Source organism: Ptychodera flava, chromosome 10 (genome assembly GCF_041260155.1).
Source record: "Ptychodera flava strain L36383 chromosome 10, AS_Pfla_20210202, whole genome shotgun sequence".
In the NCBI taxonomy this organism is placed as follows: domain Eukaryota; kingdom Metazoa; phylum Hemichordata; class Enteropneusta; family Ptychoderidae; genus Ptychodera; species Ptychodera flava.
In genome coordinates this window covers 6,940,428-6,964,222 of record NC_091937.1, presented here as the reverse complement: position 1 = coordinate 6,964,222, position 23,795 = coordinate 6,940,428, and the positions used below count along the sequence as shown (strand labels likewise).

The following is a 23,795-nucleotide window of genomic DNA, read 5'->3' as shown; positions in this document are numbered from 1 at the left end:
AAAGCCCCAATAGCTGCTAATTTTAAGAATTATTTTCATGATTTTATTTTCAAACCAAAGTTGGTTCGTGTAAACGTGCTAACTGAGAGAGGGTGTGTATAAAATTATCACTACTCACTGATTTTGACCATGCCTATGAGTTTTAACAGGCTGGACAATAGACGGTGCCGCACTCATAAAATGGCGCCCCCCACAGAAAAGTGTAAAAATCAGTATTTCCTGCACATACACATCATGATCATAAAAGAAACAAGCATGATTCCGTTTTCTTTTTTTTTTCTTTTTTTTCCTCGGCCAAAGTTTTGATTTGGACCGGAAAATGAATATTCTTAGCCGTGATGAAAACATCACAAGGTCATTTTTACGACGGGAAGAGGCGGTCGTGCCAATAGCTGTGCGTTCTGCCAATTTCTACGAACTAACACTGCACATCTTATTGAGAAAAGCATGCCTGGGAAGCTTAGATTAGTCATGGGTTGTTTCTCGTCGTTTCTGGCCGACGAAAGTATCATTGGGCGCGGTTTACACGGAAGATAAACAAATTTCCATATATGAGCAGATACTACACCAGGCTTTTCCATTATATCGCGGGACGTGCCTGCAATGTCGTTCCCCGTTTTTTGATTGGTCCGTTTTGAAATTCTTTACCACCAAGAGAGTGCCTATTTAAAGCCAGGACATCGTACCGAGCGCATTCTCTAGTTGAAAGCAGAGCGGCAAGAGCGTCTAGAAAAAGTGAAGTCATCATGAAGACATTGGTAGTTTTGCTTGTCCTGTCCCTCCTCGCGGCAGTTCAATGCCAAAATGAGCAGGATGCTGCAGGATCCCCGGCTTCCCAGACCGCTGCGCCCGAACCTGAACCCACCGCTAAACCCGCCGAACCTTCCGCTGAACCAGGAGCGGGGACATCAGAACCAGAAGCTGGATCTGAAAAGGCTTCCGCTGAACCAACTGCAGCGCCTGAGGTATATATCTCTCAAATTATAACGCTTCTATGTTTTTGTCTATGTCGGTGCAAACGTTGGGGATATCAACTGGGACAAAGAGTTGATGCAATTGTATAAGGTCAAGAGAAACTTTGAGATGAATGAAAATGATACACAGTTGAAATGTGTGACTTCTCTGAAAGTTGATATAATCAGTCGGCGTCTTTGGCCTTTATCAACCAGCTACAAATTGCTTAAATGCCATTTTTACACTCTTTGATAAACTTTGTATGCACTCCAGAAGTCTTGCTAACGTTCACAAATATGTAACAATTGTCTATAGAATCTCTTGGTCGCTTACGTATTCCAAAACCAGCAAACTGTGCAGAGATTCGTTTGGATCACGCGTTTTCGTACACTTTGTGTAGTTGGTCTCCCGGATTGGTCTAATGTGGTCTAATCATAGTGATCGAGTCTGTCTATGGTCTTGTATCTAGGAGTACGACCATGAGAATGACATGTTTTCTAAATTTGAAATGACTCGAGCGTTGAAAATAACTATATTTCGATCTTGGGCCCCTTTCCGTATGTTAGACTCTCGAAAAATGCTTGTAAGGAATCGATGGACGCAGAACGTAGGTTTCAGCCCCGCTGCCTTGAAAAATGCTTTCTGTTCTCATCATCTCTTTTACATGTAAAGGCCCGCTAATTTCTGCCTCGCGTTACTTTCTCGACCGTAAAATACCAGTTTGAATTAGTTGACATAAACACGCACCCTCTGAAGTATTCCAAATAGATGGGGATTTTTGTTATATATATTTACATACTGATGAATATCCCTAAAACAGAGATGCTTGGCCCTATCATTCTTGCGGTCGTATTGTCCGTAGAGCGGTAAGGGCAACGCGGATCTTACAGTAATATAGCTCAAGGTTTTTGCCTGGATAGTTTATGGGGCGTGTTTGCACCATTTTGCAGGCTCAACTGGAATCTAGAAACCCCTCCGTAGTTTTTGATCCCCGAGAAATTTGTAACGGACCAAAACTACAGAGAAAATCTACACAAGCTTAACTTCAACTCAGCGAGAAGTAATCTAGTGCTTGTTACAGTATAGGTTTCCAACGTTTTGAACGACCTGAGCTAACGCATTCTAGGAGAATCGCCATTGCTCGTTCGTATAAAGTGGATTTTAGCAGCTAATCTGTCTATATCTGTGCCATTTCTCTGTAATCTGAAACGTGATACGAGTACCATATCATCTTATACTGTAGCCCTGCGTACAGGTCTGTGTGTTCCCGGCGTTATACGGCCTCCGGTGGAGGCCGTATAACGCCGGGAACACACAGACCTGTACGCAGGCTACTTATACTGGGGAATGGGTCATCGCCACAGCTCTCGCACAGCGTTCGGCTGAGGCTTTAAGTGTGATTGTGAGAAAAACACAGTGCAATCACCACTCTTCGTTTCGAAGTGGAAAACTTCTGAGTTCGAAGCCAACGCTTGATCCTAGACAAGCGAACATTTTTATGCCACGCAAATTCTTGGCTAGGTTGTCATTTTCACGCCGAAATAACTTAGCTACGGTCACGACAATTCAATTTATGTCCGAGATGTACTTCAAGACGTGCGTAATTGCGTGTAAGATCACACGAAATCAACCCCTCGAATTTACTTGCTAGATATATCATAATATACTTATAAGATTCTTTCCTGGTGTTCATTGACCAAAAAAAAATGTAAATGGCGCAAACTGAAGCCCCTTCTGCAAATCGGCACTGTGATTACTCGTCAAAGAAGGCCCCACAGCCGACACGTCTGTCAGTATTAATCGTTTACGAAGACTTGACAAAGAAACGTCCTTCATGGTATGGTCGTTAACATGGCGCGGCGTGAAATTCGAGAAAGTTCTGACTCAGTCAAAGTTCCAGGGGTGCGCTGGATTCTACCCTCTATCACGAGCTGCGTATGCATCACATGGTGTATATCCGTATCAATTTTCAATTACGTCCTCTTTACTTTAATCTTTAATTACGCCCCGTTTGCTTAAATCTATAATTGGTTCTCAGCCTAAATGCCTATTTTAGCATTAGACATACCGTTTACAAGGAGGCGCTGAAGAGGCGATGATGGAGAATTTACGCGTTCAAAGTTATTTATGGCGAGGGCATCCATAGGTGTCATTTGTCGGTTTAATCATATTTTTAACCAATCATAGAAGAGAGATGATAGATCATGTGATACATCACAAAGCAGTATGTCTTGGGTCGACGATGACAGACAGTCGCCCCAAGGCATGACCTTTAATCGCCGCCAGAACCCTGAGCCCCAAGTACTTTCTCGCGCAAGGTTTTCTACCTTACCGCGAAACGTGCTATCAGCTTTGTTTAGGCCAGAAATTAAATCCGTATTACACACATATTCATGGGTGAATTAAGCTCCGGTGTGCGGAAAGGCACATGAGGCAATGTTTGCGTTTGTCTGTATCAGTCTGTTCGTCTTCCACTTCCGCCGCCTGGGACCACAAAAGAAATGGAAAATTGTGTGATAAAAATGACGACAAAATGGTTTGGTGATAATTTGAAAGTGAGAGAAGTCTTGTTGACATGATTCGCATGACTAAGAAAACATCGTATAATTTTGATTTTTCATGATTTACAAACATTTCCACGGATGACAGGGTTAGTATCACTTCAATGTTCGGCACAAATATTTGTACAGGGGACTATATTCACACGTATCAATTGTTTCCAGATTTTATCCTTGGTGTCATGCACAGTTTTGTTTCCGGTTAATGTCGCTAATTTTTTTTTTCCTTTTTTGGAAAAATTATGTAAGTAAATTGTATTAATTTTAATATTCACATCCATATTACACGATCCTTGTTATTAATATTGTCTTACCTTAATTTTTCACCACAGACTAATACCCCAGCTGCTACAACCGAGGCTTCATCAGTTGCCGCTGTGTCGACCAGCTTAGCGCTTATCATTTCTTCATTGGGACTTGCTCTGATGGCGTAAGATCATCACAGCAGTGTTTCCATGACAACAAATCCGACGTCTTCCACAGTAGAGGGCGCGCTGAGTCACCACTTTCAGCACTGGGCGAGGACTCTCCTGAGATGGAAAAAAACTACACAGCGTTGCCATGACTTCATGAAGATGGGGCACCCACCCTCATCAGAGTAAACGGACTCTCCGTTACTATGACAACAACTCCGTCCAGTTTTGGTGACATTGAAGCGCTTTATAGAGCGGAATTGATGCTATTGCCACCACACCAACGTTTATATATCCGCGATGTCCGCAATAATTTCATGGATTCAAAACTAACATGAAGACCAGAGAGTAGCTGAAGTTGGCAATAGCATCAAATTTGCAAGAATTTTTTAAAAGTGAACATTTTTGAAAAGTGAACATTTCACGTTGATGAAGATTTAGATTCAGACGTATTTGAGCTTCTCGGCACTTTGCGTTTTCACAGAAAATAGGTTTCTCAATGTCCTGCAAACTGTTTGTTATACGTTCTCAATGGTTGGAAACAGTCAATGATCGTTACAATTTTCTCAGCAAGGCATATTATACTATCACGTGGGACACTCGTTTCTGTTGAAGTCATATGTACCCCGAGTGTTAAACCAAGACGGGTCACCATGACAACATCGCGCAAAGTGCAGAGCCGCTCAAGTCGTCGCAGATGTTAGTAGTAGGAGAAGCCAGTATCATCATCACGGTTTCAACTCAGATTAATTGTAGGTTTAGAAATCTGTAGATTGAGAAGTTAGGGGTAGCTATAATCTGTGCCAAGATCTTGTCAGTTGTCAAAATGGACAACCAACTTTTCTTAGGTATTATTTGTTATGTCCCAATGACGCGCATGACTGGTGTCACGTGATACCATGACTAGCCGAGTGGACAGTCACACCACTGAACAGAGTCCCTCATACAAGTTGCCACAACAATGATGGAAATATCCAATCGGGGCTTTTCCAACTGTGCAATAATAAACTGATGTTTAATCATAAACGATGCAAGTACGATTTTCTACATTGATGGGGTCCGTTGAGCCCCCGACGTGCCAATTTTTTTTACTGTTAAATTTTGTTATGTAAATAGCATAGTTTTATCGGCGAGTTGTAGATATCTGCTGGGACTCCATGGTGTACGTCATACTTGTTTAATAAATACAAGTGTTGTGAAACCATAATATTGATTGATTCAGTCTGTGAGAGTGAATTCATGTGGTCGTGTGTTTGCATCTTCCGGTCAAAGTAGGTCAGAGATTGTTAAGAAATATCCGTGGTGTGTGTGGGAAAGTGCGTATCGTTGACCCATGAAAGCAGCAGTCGGGTCAGTTGCAGATTGAACTCAATAATAAACATGCTCTCAGAATAGATATATTTATCGTTTTCTTAAATTGACTGCCAAAAACAAGCATCAAAGAAGTACGCTTGTGTTTGACGAGGGGTACATTAAAGTTCAGCAAGGCCGGGAACCATAGACGTCGATTTGACCAACAGTTGCACTCACATGATGGTTTGGTACCTAATAGTATGCTTGTGCCGCAAAATTTCACCCCCCCCCCCTCCCAAACTCTGGTAATTTTCAACGAAAAGGACGCCATTATTTTGAGAAATGAGAGTAAATTAGACCAGAAAGCGACCCCTGATTTACAAAATCTTGGAGAGGAAAGATAATTCCGAAATTCAGTTGTAGCCATGTCAGTGTTGTATAGGGCGATGAAGTTGTTAAACTCGTCCATGTAGACCATGCATAGTTGTCGACTCTATATCAGATGATTTTCATTTCAGTCAGAAGCAACATGATAACTTATGGGGAAAATATTCTCCATAATGACGCCATTATTTAAAAACAATCGTATTTTCAATTTAGCCCTGTTGCTGCTGTTCTTTTAAGAAAATCATTGACCAGGATTCAAAGAGATACCTGATGGTCGAGCTTTTGGGGTAAAAGTACCCCTTTTTCTGGTTTTCAAGGACCATGATGATGATCAAAAACTGCCCCTTTTCCCTATTATTTGGAACACGTATGAGTGCATGTTTTACCATGAGACAACCACCACAGGGTTCATTTGATATTTGACTCGTCACTGATTTAGCCTTCTACGTAATTGTGGGTTCGAAACGAGAGCTACAGCCTAGAGTGTTAGATACGTTCCAGGGTCAGAATGTCTCCTGGCAGGAATTGAGGTCACAGTATGTGGTGAGCTTGGCGATTATCTATCTGCAACGTGTTGTCTGGGACCCCTTCGCAGTTTTGGTATGGTAGTAGAGTATAGGGTAGCCGTTGAGTTCGGGTACCATGCCCAATCTATGGAGAGGCTCGAGACAAAATTACACATTCACATTTATTAACGAATTCTTTGTTTAAGAAATCACTCAACACATTCATTATGTCCAGTTTTGCTGATGTGAATATTCAACCTAGTATAGTGTACTGCCCTTTCGGACACATTTCAGTAGTTTTTCTTTTTGAAAGTCAGAAGTACATTAGATTGTTGTCGGTGTAAATTCTCGAGGGGATGAAAATTACAGATACTATAGTTCCCCACTAGAAATTCGATAACAAAAGAGGCAGAAATTTAAAGTCTGAGAAATATCGTCAACAAAGTATGCTGGTAGTTCGACGTGTGGAATTAACCATCGTTGGCCTCTCGCAAACTATTTTCAGAGATCTCGATTTCAGCCTAACACGTGACAGGCCTCCAAAGACGCTGCAACTTCTAATAATACCCGACGATACGATAAAGTTGAGAAATGCTATTCCGACAGGGAGAGCGTCTCCGACCAGATGTTGTCGAGTGGGCCGTGCCCACATCAATAAGTTCGCGTCCTCGAACCAGAGACACTTCCTAAGAATGACTTATTTATGACGAGGTCAGTAAACTTCCAAATGTCGTCTGGTCTATTTAGATAACAACTCTGACAGAAGATCTCGGTTTGCCAGCTAATGCCATCTGTCGAAAACACCCACATAGTTGCTGGTTACTGTGGTTAAATCAAGAGGATCAGAATATTTCTTTAAGAAAATATTTGCTAACAAAGATGTGATGATCATAAAATTTTGCTCGAGTTCGTATACCATTTCTTGGGCTGTCACCGACAGACGACCCGATCAGGAAGTGTCCTTTTTTGGAAAACAGCAGTCGTGAATGAAATTGATGCGTTTCTGGTATCTCACAGTGCAACCTTAAAAAAAACGTCCAAGTAACTCACATGCAGTGCGAGCAGTAGAGTTTACCAACCACTCCCAATGGCACAAATGGAATGTCCAGCATGTTCCGACCCCATAAGCCAAAAGGTCGATGTCTGTCCGGACCAAAAACTATTGAAAGAGTACGGATGCTGTGAAGCAAATTTGTAGTGCCTCAGCAATGCAAGCCAAACGTTGCAATATTCTAGAAAAAACTACTTTCTTTTTATACAAAACGTTTTCTTTGTGCAAACACCCATTTTCGTTTTGTGAATATGCATTTTCTTTGTGTTATAACCTATTTTCTTTGCATGAAAACCTATTTTCTTTGTGTAAAATCTATTTTCTTTGTGTAAAATCCATTTCTTCGTATGAAAACCTATTTTCTTTGTCTAAAAACCCATTTTGTTCGTGTGAAAACCTATTTTCTTTATGCAAAAAAAAAACATTTTCTTTTTTAAAAAAAACATTTTCTTTTCGTACAAAACATTTTCTTTTTGTAAAAAACATTTTCTTTATGTAAAACCTATTTTCTTTTTGTTCAAAACATTTTCTTTTTGTACAGACCTATTTTCTTTTTGTACAAACCTATTTTCTTGTTGCACAGCCTTCATTCATGTTGCAAAACGTATTTTTTTGTTGCACAACCTTCATTCATGTTGCAGAGCCCATCCTAGTATTCCAAAGCGACCATTCGTATTGGTCACGTGTCACATCTGTTTGTGCTTGTTCAACTCACGTTTGTCTTTAAAAATGTGTTATTTTATTTGAAATATCTTCTTCTATATTAATAAAATAACATACGCAAGTTTGTAAAACTTTCATTCCTGTAAGTATAACCTATGATTGTATTCCAAAACGGTCATTCGTATAGGGTCATGTAACCTTCGAACTATGGCATTTTGGTCAAAGGTTATTTGCAGACGCCACCAGTTATGTGCTATCTGTGTTACCGCAGTACTGGTCGGCTCTTCTACGCGCATCTTCGCTTGCCAAGGTCTCGTGTCAGGGCAGCTGGGTGCTCTCCGATGAGGTTGTTATTGGGAGACGCTAGTCGAAGTAACGGACCCGTGCGAGCAGACGATGTGTTACGCGTGGTCAAGGTTTCGTGTGTTCCGTGCCACAGTGGATAGAGGGACTGTGTCCGTGCACACCGTTCGGTGCACGGTATAATTATTTCTTATTGCGTCATTATTTAACTGGAAGGTTAAAATAGTACATCAAATTAACGATTTCATCTCTGAAATTTTGGATGTGATAATGGCAAATTTGGTAAAAATGATTCCATTTAGTCACACATCTTTTCATTTAAATTAAAGTCTTTACTTTTCAAAGTTTTACTTTTGTCATTGTACGATGAGAATATGAAACTTTCATTCACTGCATGAACTTGCAATGAATGGTTTTATATATTGCTTTACGCGAATTCATGAAAAACAATTACTTTTCATCGTACATTTGTAAAAAGTCAAGCATGGTGACCCATCTTTTTCTTTAGTATTTTATTATTCTAGTATGCCAGAATTCAAAAATCCTTGATAAATAAGGACCCAGTCAAAGTCGTCATAAAGTATCGTCCAGTTGGAATACTTAGACGATACTAGATGATAGTATCGGATAGTATCGATATTAATCATAAATCGCATTATGTAACGAGTTCTAAGCGGTCATATTAAACTATACTAGACTCTAAGATCGATATTTTCTAGCATCGATACAAGACGATACATATCAAATATCGCCATTAGATGTGCAATGTCGCACTGCCCTCGCGCTAGGTAGGCTGGCGCTTAGATCGTGGGGTGAAGCAAGTCTACTGTAGGTGGGAGTGACCGTTCGCGTCATTCTCCAAAGCGGTGTCGCTCGATCATGTGACCTGGTAAAAACTATATTCGCAACGTAGATTAAAACAGTTAATACGAATAGGGGACAATTAATTACTCAATAAGTTGAAAAATATTCATTTAAAAGTCAAAAACAAAGATTCTAAGCGACTGGTGGGCTAATCTACTCGTGGCATCTGCAAATAACCTTTGACCAGAGCACATTTCACTAGAGCGCCATCTTTATTCGAAGGTTATGTGAACAATACAACATGAATGAAGGTTGTGCAACAAGAAAATCCGTTTTGCAACATGAATTGAGGTTTTGCAATAAGGAAATAGGTTTTTCGACATGAATGAAGGTTGTTCAAAAAGAAAATAGGTTTGTACAAAAAGAAAATATGTTTGTACAAAAAGAAAATGTTTTGTACAAACATAAAATAGGTTTTACAAAAAGAAAATGTTTTTACGAAAAGAAAATGTTTTTTTTTAGCAAAAAATGTTTTTTTACACAAAGGAAAATAAGTTTCTATACAAAGAAAATGGATTTTACTGAACGAAAATAGGTTTTTATGCAAGGAAAATAGATTTTTACACAAAGAAAATGGACCATTACAAAAAGAAAATGGTTTCCTACACAAAGAAAATGTTTTATGCAAAAAGAAAATAGGTTTTCAAGAATATTGCAACGTTTGGCTTGCCATACTAAGCAATTGAAACGGGATGGCATTTCCTTGTTATGAGAGAGAGAGAGAGAGAGAGAGAGAGAGAGAGAGAGAGAGAGAGAGGTGTCTCATAGTTCATGAAGATAATAGGAAACGTACACTTACAGACTGTTTTATTTATTCTAATAGCAAAGAACACAGAATAAATATTTACAAAGTGGACGCAATAACTTTTTTGTTTATGTTTGGCAGTATGTAAACAGTTTCATTGCGGAATTATTCATTTCGCTCTACAGTTCAATGAAAGTAACCCAGAATTAGGCTAGCTATAAGTCCGAGCAACACCGCATTGGCACTCAACAGCCAACTCCATTTCTGTTCCAACTCTATAGAGGGCGTCCTTTCTTCCAGATGTTTTGGCTGAAGGCAGGGAGACAATCTGAACGAGTTCACTTTGGGTCGACACCGTCGTTTGCGGGGTTCCTGCTCCTGGGGCGCGACATCTGTCATGGGACAATTTAAGAAAGACAAGGTGCCATCACATATCGGATTGAAATATCTAATATTAGCAAATGAGAATCCCCATGTGATGTTATATTTCGATTCCATCTTACAGGAACGATCACTGAAGAACGTGTCGATTCATTCATATTTTACATTTTATACGTATTACATACATACATACATACATACATACATACATACATACATACATACATACATACATACATACATACACACATACATACATACATACATACATACATACATACATACATACATACATACATACATACATACATACATACACATAGACAGACAGACGTAGACAGACAACAGCCATACAGACAGCCACGTGTAACAAGTTACTGATAGAATTAATTTACAGAATTGGTTTTGAAAAGCAAACGTCAATAGAAATGTAATCGTCTTTGAGCTTGTTTTTTAAATTCTTTTAATTAATTTGTTTTTCCTTACTTTCATTCTTGATGTCCATTTCTTTCTCTTCTTCCTTCTTGTCGCCGGGTTTCTTGGGTTTCTTCACAGCCTCCATCGTCGGAATATCGTGGCGTGTCGCCCATGTCAGCCGTGCAAGCTTCACGGGGAGAAATTAGGTCAAAGTTAATGCCCCAAAGAAACCCAAGAGGTAAACGTTTTACTCTTAATTTGATCGAATTAAATGATGACAAATGTCATTCACTCGATTTCTCTTGGATGTGCATATTCGTGGCGTTTGTTGGTATTTCAGACATGATATTTCGAATATAACGATTTCGATGAAGGAGATGATTATTACTTCTGAGAGCTTTGGTTTGATATCAGACGCTCTTTTGATGGGAAACTATTTAACATCAGAAGAAAGCATCACAGTTTTGACAGTGCGGCGTCATCATTTTAGGTTTTGCAAAATGAGAAGGTCAGATTTTGTTCTGTTAGCTCTATTGAAGCGACTATAAACAAGTGAATTTTTTCAACAGTTCAACCTCTTCAAACAAGCAGCAGTCCGCAGACAATTAATCATATGAATCTGCTCTGGTCAATGGCAAGGAACACTTTCACAGACTGGTATATTATACATATATTCACTATAACAGTGGAAAGTGAATAACAAATTTTTTTCAACATTCAGACTTTTCCAAACCAGCAGGGGTCCGGATTCAGGTGAAATGGACTTGATCTTGGCTGTTTCGACGTAGTGAAGTGGTGAGCAGCCTTTTCTAATGCCAGGACACAGCTATGAACGAAGAGAAAGTACCCGGGCCATTGTGAGAAACTGGTTTAGATGAAGGCATTATTTGAATAATAGGAGAGGTACACCACCATCAAATATCCCCGTTACTTTCTTCCTGTAAACACGCTAAAACACATCACTGTATCGCAAGCCCTGGGAAGCATTAGCCCCGAACTGCATGGGTACAGGTGCACCCTAGACAATTCAAACAGCGAAACATACACACGACTTTACCGGAAGGGACTCAAATGTTGGCATTTTTGGTCGAATGCACATGTGTTGGACAAAACTCTAGATTAAAGGTCAAAAGTGTTTTTATGAGGATCAAAGTTGTAGTCTACATTTTATCAACGTTTCTCCGTCAGAAGTTTAAACGTGGTGAAAGGGGTGTGCGTGTAAAAACCACGATACAGATTTGCCTCCGGCAGGGGTTGCCCCTTCGACAACTGTAAACCTCACCTTGTGAGACGGAACACGTGGTTTGGTCAGGACACTTATCACTATGGAAACTAGGAGGCAGAGAACCAATGATATTGTACAAAAGTATAGATGATGAAGACGGTGAAGTACGATTGGCCCGTCCGTGGGTTTGATGCACGCATCTATACCTGTCGTGACGTCAACAGCCGCTCGGACAATTCCTAACGCCACTCCAGACATCAAGCCCCAGTACGCCCCCTAGTGGTAGAACAAACGATTAGCCGATTGAATTGATTGTTCTTCGAATATAAGAAATTCTTGCACAAGGACAGTCAAAACGGCTGGCTTCTTGTAAAATATGATATTATAAGTTTGGTCAACGATTCCTAAACTCATTGCAACAGGTCATGAGGCAGTCGCGTCAAGTCACGAAGCAGTCACATGTCGGTCAAATTACTGGAATCAAAAAGTGTTCTTTTGCCGAAACACACTGTCATTTGGATCATCCATTTTCTAACAGAAAAACGACTCAAATGACTAACAAGCACGACAGTAGGAAATATTCTCAGAGAACGTGTGCATTTACCGTTGAGAAAATAAAATGGACAAAAATTCGGGAAAAGACTAAAAGGATTCTCACCTCTTCATTGATCTTGTGCCAAATTATTCCGAGGAGGAAACAGACGAGTAACGGTGGTGCAAAGTATGAATAAATGGATTGGATAAATAAAAACAACTTAGAACCTTGTAAATTTTGTACCACTGGAATCCACCAGCACGTTATGAAGCCTAGCGTTATGCAGAACAGCCTGGAAGGAGAAAAATAATATTTCCTCTCTCATATATTTGCATAATGAATGACGTCATACTTTGTACAATGTCAGAGTGTTGAAAGACCCTATGAACTGATCAATTTACGAAGCATATTGCCTTGCCCGTCTTGGGCTCTCCGACGCAAGGATTTTGTGTGATTCCGTGAACATGGATCCGGGTCATTCTATCTGTTAGACTGCGATCTGATAGAGTATTAAAGCGTCGTATCTGTTCTGAGACAACACACAGACAGGGAGAATTTTTACCAGCCCTGTTATAAAACCTATGTTGTAAACGATGTGGTCTCATTTTGTCTCTAACAAACATTTTCCGACCACGTCAATATACATTGAAGCTTTTATGGACATCTTTGATGCTGTATATCTGTTCGGCTTTTCCTATGCTTTGCTTTACTTTGCTACGCTGTAAATTTTCAGGTTAGTTCACAAATATTCGTCAACGATTGTTCAATATTTCAGCTAACGTCGTCTTCGCTCACAATTATTGAGAATCGGAGTTCATTTTTAAGTAAAACTCAGCTTTCCTTGAAAGTAAAGGAACCCTTAATTTCCCCTGCCATCTTCATTGATGAACGTGGAAACTAAAACTTTGTGACTTCATCCAAAGTGACGTTGGCTGTGAACTAATGAGAATTCACATCCCAGAGTTAAGATTAAAAACAGTTTATATATTAGGACTCTTATAAACCTCACTTGTAAACGACAATTAGTTCTCTGTCGGTGACGGTGTGACCTCGTAGTCGTTTCCAGATATCAGATGTAAACGTTGTGGCGCCACTGTGTAATACCGCTGACAATGAACTCATGGAGCCGGCCATTACACTGATAACCGACAATCCGTGAACACCTGCAAAAATGAAGAAGATCATTTTTTTCAGTTAGATTCGAAATAGATTTGTCTACATATATATATGCTCCAGGTCACTTGCAAATAACTACGTATATTTTACAGACATTTTTTAATAATTGTCAACAATCAAATGACGTGAAAGCCAACTACACATTGAAGGCACGGTACAAATGTTGAGAAAAATGAGACACAGTGAACAACACAGAAGGGCTCAAGGGGAAAGTAAAGATACATGGAGACAACCTTACTATACAAGTAGGGCCCTGGGGACAAAAAGAGCATTTCTTGACGGTTTCGAGACAATACATCGTAATATACTCCATAGGACGCACTATTTGGCACTAGGTCCTAAGACCGAAGACATGGTAACTACCCGACTATAAACGTCCAATATCGGTACATATCTGACACCAAACAGGGTGCAGTGCCGCGGTGTTTTTGTTCTCAACAGATTCCAAAGGAAAGTCGAAGCTGTGACGCCATCACATGACTTACCTGCCGGAAGAATTCTTGACACTAACAATGGGTAAGCGATGTGAAAACAACTCTTTAAATTTTCGCACACTGCAAAACACGTCACCACATTGGCACAGGCAACTTCGTCTACAAGAAGATAAATTCAAGACAGAGAAGGAATGCGACATTATTGGTTTCGCTTATTAGTTCACGGCGACCTCGCAGGGAAAATTCCCTCACAATGGCATATTTCTCTGTAAACTGCTGGCTCGTACTTTAGACAGAATATTTTAAAAGTTGTAGGATATTGTAAAATTATGGTGTTTAAGGTTTATCTCAACTTCAAGTATGGCAGCGTGAAAAGTTTAACAAATGCTAAAGCTGACTTGGTCGCAATGTAAAAAGGAAATTTGGGCCAGGTGTATATCATTTTTTTAAAATTCATGTATGTATAAAAATGAATGTATAATAAAGGTTGTTGACTGTATGAAAATCAATTTGTCTGTGTATGGCTGTGTTTCTCTAACGCGTCAGATACTACTCACCCGTATACAATACTCTAGAGATCATACCGGGAAAGACGAACAGAAATAACGGTAACAGTTGAGATAACCCGGCGACAAGTGTGCTGGCTTTAGCGTGACCCAGACTGCCAGCAGCGAACGTTCGTTGGACCATTATCTGTAACAGAGGGCGGGTAGTGAAATTACATTCCACATGCACTTAGCGAAACATTTACTCGAAGCAAATTGACAGGAATCGGAAATACTGACAACTCTTATGTCTCTGTGATTTTGAGGACTTGAATTATGTACTTCAGGTGACACACAAACTTGAAATCTAATAAATGAGTATTTGGGCGTTTCGAGTATACAAGAACGAGCAACTTAGCCGTCAGATCTTTACGAAGACAAAAGCGATTGAGATCTTCAGGAAACAGAAAACAGGGTTGCAGATATTTTCAAAGTGAGGATGGAATCAGGCCACATTTTTACTGTAAACTGTGTGTCATACCTGGTCTGCGCACCAATACCACATCATCACTATGGTAACGCCAAGAAAAGTTCCAGGTCCAGGTATGTTATGATCTGTAGCACCGTGAAATATGTGGAATGCCTCTTGTGACGGTTCCGTGCATTGATTGGTTGTGTCGTTGGACAGTGGAGTCGACTGTTGGGGAATAGCGTTTGCATATCCCTCCCTCAGTCCCTGAAAACCACCGACTGCGGCGAATGCTGAAATACAGAGACGACACAAAACTATTTTGTCAGTAAATGAACGTCTCCCTGACAAATGCATAGACACTTCCGTTTACTGTGTTCAAAACTTGCTTTCGTATTTTCTAATATGACCGATAAATGTGAATATAACTAACTACCCTAATCATCTCTGTCATAACCATTGCCTAATATCAGTGACATAGCATTTTGTAGCGTTATACATGTAATAAGCGTAAATTCTCGCTGACCAATGTTGTTTGTTGACCTGCAAGGCTTGCTGTATCATGAGATCACGCGACAGCAAACCAATAACTGGAGAGAATTGAAGAAATACGAAAGGATATCATTCCGCTGAACAGAGATTTATGAAATCGGGACTGGTAGTCAGTCACACCGACACCTGCAGATTTTCTCCTTCTTCAAAGTTTGAACGGAGGACGAGAACCCAACAGGGCGAGCATACGGTGACACTAGGAGTCGTAAAGATTCGATTTGAAGAGGGCATCTTCTCTTAGACTAGTCGATGTAGGGTCAGATCATTTAAATATCGGGTTGTAAAGCGGAAAAATCTCTAGAGCAAAACCAAAAGCGGTCATGTTGATCATTGAAAAAAAATCACAAGACGGTTGGCTTCTTAAAAAAGCAAAACTGGGCAAGATACGCATACAATGCACAATAAAAAGAAAAAAATCTCAAATTTTGGAACCCCGCAACTAGAAATCGCATTTCGGCATGCTGACTTCCAATGTACTATGTTGTTTCATTCCTCCAGTGAACGGGAAAAGTAGCTGTAACCTTTGGCGATTTTTAACTCTCTTTATTTTCAATGGTGACTACAGTCACTTGTTTTATTTCTCATTGAGATACAAACTATTTCAGCTTGGCAACTCAGGCAGTACATGTGTAGGCTGTGTTATTGTTGACAAGATAATTCAAGTCTTGGTTAGAATCAAATGTAAACAACAGTGCATTTTACACGCACAGATGCGGATGTCTCAACATGCTTTGATGAGTAGAACAAGAACTTGCAATTGACATAAAAGAATAGCGAACACGGTTTCTCTATGCTAGCAGAGTAATCGTGGTAAAAATCATCAAAATATATAGACAACAATACTCACCATAACCTGTTACGACAGCGCCACCAACGTATACGACTGGCGTGTACAACACGCTGGTGTATAAAATTGACTGAAGTCCGCCTACACAAAAAACAAAGAGACGAAAAAAAAACAATGCTGACGTCATAAATTGTGTAAGTTTATCATTTAAATCCTTTTGTGAGAAGAAATGAAAGAAAAGCCGAATGCAAATCACGCAACATTAATTAAAAGACTGCTCGTTGCACGTCGACTTGTTCACTTGTCACATAATTTCATCTGGATTTTTTACTTAAGAAGTGTAATTTAGCCCACGAAAACATCTTATCGGCAAAGCAATATATGAAAGTAATATTTAGAACTTACCGAAAGTAGTGATCGCCGTACTGATAATGACCGTTAAAATTACGATGAAGTATAAATTCCACTCGAGGTTATATTGTACAAAAATGACGAGACTATAAATAGTTACCTGGAACACAAATATGGGTAACTAATAAATTCGTGATGTCAAGATAAAAATAGGACGAGCAAGTGTGTCAAAGTTCATTTCCTGCTGAATAAAGTCCGTAGCGACGGTGTGATCTGGGCCATGGAGAAAAAAAATATTTGTTACTTACAAGGTGAAGTAGCAATACTAGCATACAAATTTATGAAATAAAGGACTCTTCAGCATGTGGATTTATTGCGATAAAGTGTGAATATTAACCGATAGCTGATCGCGCATTCTGTTAGTGGTGGCTTGGTAGTTTGATGGACATCTATGATGTGCGGGTTTTTGGAGCGTGAATGAAGTGTCAGTATTCTTTCGTATCTTGATACACATATTTCGACCAGTTCAGTGAAGTTACTGCAGTGGATGTACATGGTACAAAGCGGTGAGCATACACAGTGTAAATCATATCTGTGTGTTTATTCATGAGTACTGTATCCATGAGACGCGATAAACAATGCCGTCAGGAGTAACGGGGGAGATTTGTTAGAGATATGTCGTAGGCTGATGGGTTCAGTGGATTGGCAGATAAAATGTTGACCGTTGTTGTGAGTGAATGGGCTGAATGGTGGACAAGCAAATGGACTGATCCCAGGGACTGGTATGGGTTATATAGGCTGATGGTTACATTAGGATAACTTGTTCCATAGGGATGAAGATAGGGTGAATCGATGGAGTTTCACGGTAGGCTGATGGGCGAATAGCGTTGGTCGGGATTTCAGGTTTGTAAATAAATATAGCTGCACGCGCGTGACTTCGGACAACGCTGCCTAAAATTCGGACAAATTTTGGTGTTGTATGCGCGGCTGTTGTTGCAGCTTGTAGTCTTATCCATAAATTCATACGAATTAGTGTGACTTTTAGTTCCCATTTTAACACTGGCAGGTTTCATTTTCATCGTTCTTGCGGGAAATGAGGACAAAATTTATTTATGCATATTAATAAGAGGAAAAATGACATCATTTGCGATCAGCGCTATTGGTTGACCGTTGCGATGCACGATAGACTATTTATTGAATGTCATGGGAGTATCGCTTGCATAATACTAATAGGTTGAAATGGTCGGAAGTTGCAAAAGTAAATAGGTTGATGGACGTGTTTGATCTGATGTAATATCCTCAGTAAATGACTAGGTAGAGTTTAAAGATTGAGCGAAAAGTCAATAAACACGATTTAATTTCCTATCTTGTGAAAAACATGTACATTCAAAAGTAATCGTTAATAAAACACTTGAAAACGCTTGAGTTTCAGTTTCATAGGAACAACTGCCATAAATTAGATATAAGTTGAATTATTTTTGTGTATTAAACGAGTAGATTGAATAATTCTTCCCCGACATGTATACAGAATGTTGAAAATGATGGAAACTCCTTGATGAAAAGTTGTTCATGGTTCTTTATTGTTAGTTTTTCAATTAAATCGAGAACTTGGATGGGTTGTGGGCTGTTCTGAGTTTGCAGTGAAAATGAAACTAGCATCCAATCTACATTGAAAAATCTGGTCGTTTTAGAAGTACAGCGACAATAAAATACTTACTGCAAGTCTCGTAAATACGTACAGCACCAAGGAGAACATTGACACGAAAACTGTGAGTCGTTGTCCGCCATAGCGAAGGGACAAATACTCGGGTAAAGTCCGAGCCTAGAATTTAGGAGAATAAAAATGTGTAAAGAATTTTGAATAACCTTATGATTTATGTATATGAATTTCACCATGGCAACTGAAGTACGCAAGCGTTTGAGAGGACAAAGGGTGATATTTTAAAACACTGAGTTACTCAGTAATAAAACCATGCTATTATTATTGGAATAAAGTTGCTAAGCATACTTGTCAAGGTTGATTAGTGATACTATAATTCCAATATTCCCCGATGTATCAGCATAAACTCAGACAATTTATCACATACAATCTAATCAGTGACCACTGATTATTATCTTTTCATCACAAAAAGTGGTTCCCGCTCTCACAATTTCTAAAATAATATTAATAAATTATTTATTTCATATTTTTTCTTCAACTGTCGTGACTGTATGGATAGATGAGATGTTAAAGCTACTTCGTGTTGTGATAGTCGTACGCTGACTTGGGCGAACGAAGTACGTATGAAGGAACATTCAAAGGTTAATGAACTATCGGTTTCTACCAGTATCGGTGATTTGAGATAAATTCAGTTTAACTGTTTGTGTTTTCAGTTCGTTTGTTTCGTCACAGCATGGCACTGAGTTCGCCCTGAAACCTATCGCGGGTGACACAAGCACAGACCCGCTTTTAATTGATTCGGAATTATATTTCAGTGAATTCTTTTCGGTCTAATTATTTCTGTTTGTAATGTAATGAATGTCGCCACATCCAATGGTTGAATAACAGACCCACCCTGCAAATATAGAACCAGCTATTTGTATAACTGACAACAAAAACTACTTTTTGTGACCGAAACAAATGTTGAAGAAACTGGTAGCCATGCTTATAAAATGCTGGCATAGAGAGTTGAAATTTAATATTTTTTGAAAGTAAATGCTTTAGGCTGCATTCATAAATACAGGGAGGGGGTCACTGGAGGAATTACCATAGAAATCTTAACTTATTTCAGATCCCTTTGAATACCCTTAAAACAGCTAAAATCTCACCCCATCATAAAAATGTTCAAATTCTCCCCTCCCCTCTATTATATGGCCAAACATTTATTAAGCCAACAATATTAAGCTAAAATTTTGATATCTTTTTTGTTAAGGCTCTACTTTGCAAATGCCGTATTGGGTTTTCCTGTAGCCTGATTATAAATAACGGTTCTAATTGTTTCAACCGCTAGTGAGCACATTAGTGCATGTGTGTCCGTTCCTTTCAAAATTTTTGTTCTTTGTATTAACTCTAATCTGAGACTCTTGTTTAACATCCTATCACGGGACTTTATTCATGTTTTCATCAACGACCTGAAAAAAAGATTGATAACAGGCTGGTGTTTGGACTAAAGGTTGCTGCGGAAATAACAAAAGGTAATCGGCAGGGGCAGAGAGCTCGAACGGGTGTGCCCAACTCTCGATGGGGGTCCTAGGGGTTCCCCTGGCTGCCCCAGAGATTTATTCATTTTTACAGCCTATTTTGAGCCCTTCTGTACACTTTCTGAAACAATTTTATGTAGTTTCAATGGTAAGTTTTGTGTCAGTTTTAAGGAAGAGTAATTTTCAAGCTTTCCGATGACTGTTTTCAGGGATGTTGAATCTAAAATGTAAAAAATAGGGAACCAAAATATTTTCAGATACCACCCCTATACCAGTGCCTGACCTTTCAATCCCCCGCTACTGACCCTAGAACTTTCAAATCCCCCTGAATTCCTTCAGCCCACCACCAGTATTTATGATTGCAGCCTCACAGAGACGCCGACTATCGATAAAATCATTTGATGTACGGTCAATATTTCATTGCAAAAGACGTAGATTTAATCGATATCAATTGTCACGCACTGAAATAATGTCTGTGCGACTCGGCACGTTTCATGACACCATCATGCAATACATTCATTGACGTGACGTTATGAACGCATCGTGAAATTCAAACGTATGGATCTGATTCATATACATGTGTACTACATCATCTGTGATTCATCATCTGTGATTATCACTTTCACTTGATCGTAACTGAGCCATATTTCATGTGACATCATTTAAAGTCGAGTCCTGGTACTTTCCGTGCGAAAAATTTAATTAATGATGTCATTGTGTATGTCATCGTCCGCTCGCACGGCTCAGCTGCCCGGAGCGGAGACCTTGGCAAGCGAAGATGTGTGTAGGTGTACTTACGCCCGATGCAATATACACTGGAGCAAAGAACCAACCAAGAACAATCAAAGCGAAGACACCCTGACAAAAGAAACAGTAAGAAAACCAAATTTGTACTCATTAGCTCTACGATTTGATCGATTTTTATTCGCTGTAAAATAAGTTTTGTTCGACTACCAAAATCATGTTAGAAATGTCAACTTGTTGATACAGATTGTATATGTATAAACTCCAAGTTGTTGTTGAAAATTGAATCTTGGCATTTATAAAAATGTACCTCAGTCGTACCTATAACAATCGGTGTTCATCTATTGCATAGAGCTATGGCCTGCCGTTTAGCAATTCAACGTAATCGTTTCAGTAAATTGAATACCAGACAGGACGATACGAAGCCCTAGACTTACCATGATACTGTAGACGGATATTGCTAAACCCCATGCTGCAGATATAGACGCAAGTCCGATAAACTGACTGCTACTTACGCCGGCTGAAATCAGTGAAAGTCCTAACTGTTCAGAGGATGGAAAAGTCGGAAAAAGTCAAGTTAGTCCGAATTTACACTTGTTGTAATCACGAGTACTACTTGTTGTAACATTCTGTATTCGTTTCTTTCTTTCTCTTTCCTTCTTTCTCGTCCTTCTTTGTTTAAGTCAGATACATGCAGCTACCAACGGAACAAATACACACTTTGGCACAGAAAAAGACAGTTTGCTTTATGCTTCAAAGTTACTCATATTCGACATTGCATCATTAATTAAGAGGATTTAGCGATTGTACCGTGCTTTGCCATATTTGTAAAGACAGATAGCTGTCAGCTGGACTGATGCCATATGGCATGGAGTGGTATAACATTCTTGTGTAACTCACAAAATGTGTTCATCGCTAACACGATTACAACGTAGGAAGGCCGAGTAAAATAATACATTACCATTGTGGGTTAATATGAAAACTCCCACCTTTTAAATGGATTACAACTCGCAATAGTAGTGAAGCTAGAATTTTTTCATTCATATACGGCGTCCTTCGTCTTTTAACCGAGGCTCAATACTTCTCTGGTAACTTACACACATTTTCTTAGATTGGTAGACAGTTGAAATTTACTTACAGGTAGAAAATGGGCGCTTCTACCACCGAGAAAGTATCCCGCCGATGTACTCCTGTTTGACCGCAAAATACCCTACAAAACCAAAACAAAGCCATCGAGGCGTGTAATTGAATGACCTGCAGAGCGATTGCATGGTTCAGTCACACCAACTGCCAATGCCTATGACCCATACCGTGCGTCAGTGTCGGCTGTGTGTATTGAATTATTACTGCTGTTTTGAAGGACTTAGTGTATTTTATTTGCAAACGAAAAATGTGTAATGTACAACATTAAATAGCTTCTATTTGCAGATAAAATGGCCAAACAAACAACCTTTCCAGTATTAACTTGGACATAAAGAATAATTTTCTATTAAAAATGAGACGATAATCCGCTAGAGCTAATGTGTCTAAAACTGATGTTAAAATTAGATGAACGAAATTGATGTGGGTATATACGTATGTGTGTATTGAAAGCTAAATCACAAACGGATGACAGGGAATATCATGAAGCAAATGTAGCCATGAATGAACATTAAACCCTACAATGGAGGTTTTCTGTTTGGATATGCGACCGGCTTGTTTGTTAGGCATCCAAGATTACATAATTCGCCTCAAGGTAGCGATAAGCTATGGGCTCTCTGTTCCAGTGTACCGATTGTAAACACAGCTACAGCCAGTCTGTTTCTAAGGTCTTTGCCACAACGGAGTGAATGCAGAAATGTCATGGACGGCTGTTGGAAACACTGAAAAGTTTGAAGGCAATATGCAGATCACTAAGTTAGTGTGTGGACAGTGTCAAGAACTGTCAATAACGTCTGTTTTGCTGAGATGGTTATACCCCGTTTCAACAAAATTTCAGTTCTGCTATTTTAATTTAACACATCATAACGGGCCGCCATGACAAGATACGGACGAATGCTTCCGTATATCCTTTGAAATGAAAAAAAACCTGTTCAACTGGTTAAAGCAAGTTAAACGTTGACGTTTTAACAACAAAGCAAAGATTGGAAACACACCTTTCATTCAATGACAATGCGTATCGCATATCTGATATATGACCTAAAGGCTACTCACCACAACACCGACACCAACCACCAAGATCAAATAGGTCACCACGACGAAGTTGTCGGCAGTGGTAGTGTTCGGCACGGCCGCCGACATTCTATCCGAACGACGGTGATTCGCAGCGGAAGAGCGGGTACTTTGTGTTGGAATTGCACGATACGATGTTTGCGAAACTGAGTTATCAGCCAAGGAGCATATGAACGCCCCGTGACTTGGGCTTACCTCACGTTTGGAGCATTGACCTATACCGTCATCAAAAGTATGCGGTAAAAACACAACATTCACAAACAGCTGGAATGTCGCTGGCTCAAGCCAAGCCTGCCGGCTGTTTCTCGGTTGGCAAATAATAGCTAGCTATCACACTGTACAGTTGAAATATCAGGACAAGACGCTCAGTGCTTGCTTTCAACGCTATCTTTGGGAACCCATTTATAGTGCTGATCGGTGAGGGCGTCGCGTGGGAACTCCCCTTGCGGTCACGTTGATAGTGTGAATTAAAGGGCTTCTCAGGGTTGCTAGACACGTTCTCTGAAGAGAATGAATGAAAGGGAAAGTCCAATGATAAAGCATCAGATGATCGGTTGTGTAGAAAGTCCCGTGACATCTGTAGTAAAGATTGCATTTCAATTTCAACAAGACGACGTATAATGCATTTATGGCAGACAATCCCATCGCCAATAATACAAATCGAAAAAGTAGATTTGCCATTCTGAATGCACTCATGTATGTATGTATGTATGTATGTATGTATGTATGTATGTATGTATGTATGTATGTATGTATGTGTGCATGATTGCGGGTAATTTTTTAATGGACAGCACTGTCTGAAAGAATTTTTGCATTTTTTGAAAAGTCACCATGCGGACTTAAAGTGTCTTTGTAAATTTGAGTGAGTTACTGAGTGAGTGGGCCGCGAACACGATCAATACCATAGTGCTGACACTTTCTGCGTCTCTGCATTCTTGCGATTCAAGATAGCGATTATTAGTATTTAACAATTTCCAAGACGATCCCTCCTCGTAGTGATCCAAACATACGGTTAGCATTGCAAGATTATAACATGGGCCAGTGGACATTGCATAAAAGATGCATAGGAAAGAGGACGCAAAAAGACACAGCGAGTAACAATATACTGACA

General features: G+C 39.6%; 2 protein-coding genes across 2 annotated transcripts; one reads left to right on the top strand and one right to left on the bottom strand.

The window, feature by feature from the left end:
• Positions 1 to 434: 434 nt before the first annotated feature.
• LOC139141878 (myristoylated alanine-rich C-kinase substrate-like) lies at positions 435 to 5,132 on the top strand. The gene is made up of 2 exons (XM_070711635.1): positions 435 to 965; positions 3,845 to 5,132. The coding sequence occupies exons 1-2, from the start codon at positions 747 to 749 to the stop codon at positions 3,944 to 3,946; spliced, it is 321 nt and encodes a 106-aa protein (XP_070567736.1). The 5' UTR covers positions 435 to 746; the 3' UTR covers positions 3,947 to 5,132.
• Positions 5,133 to 9,786: 4,654 nt separating this feature from the next.
• Positions 9,787 to 23,153, bottom strand: LOC139141877 (sodium/glucose cotransporter 4-like). The gene is made up of 15 exons (XM_070711634.1): positions 22,667 to 23,153; positions 21,612 to 21,683; positions 20,911 to 21,015; positions 20,528 to 20,587; positions 18,267 to 18,371; positions 16,604 to 16,709; positions 16,259 to 16,339; positions 14,932 to 15,152; positions 14,463 to 14,598; positions 13,957 to 14,064; positions 13,305 to 13,458; positions 12,419 to 12,587; positions 11,818 to 12,036; positions 10,605 to 10,722; positions 9,787 to 10,129 (listed from the first exon to the last, which is right to left on the bottom strand). Exons 1-15 carry the CDS (start codon positions 22,751 to 22,753, stop codon positions 9,924 to 9,926), a joined length of 1,947 nt encoding a protein of 648 aa, XP_070567735.1. The 5' UTR covers positions 22,754 to 23,153; the 3' UTR covers positions 9,787 to 9,923.
• Between the last annotated feature and the right edge of the window lie 642 nt (positions 23,154 to 23,795).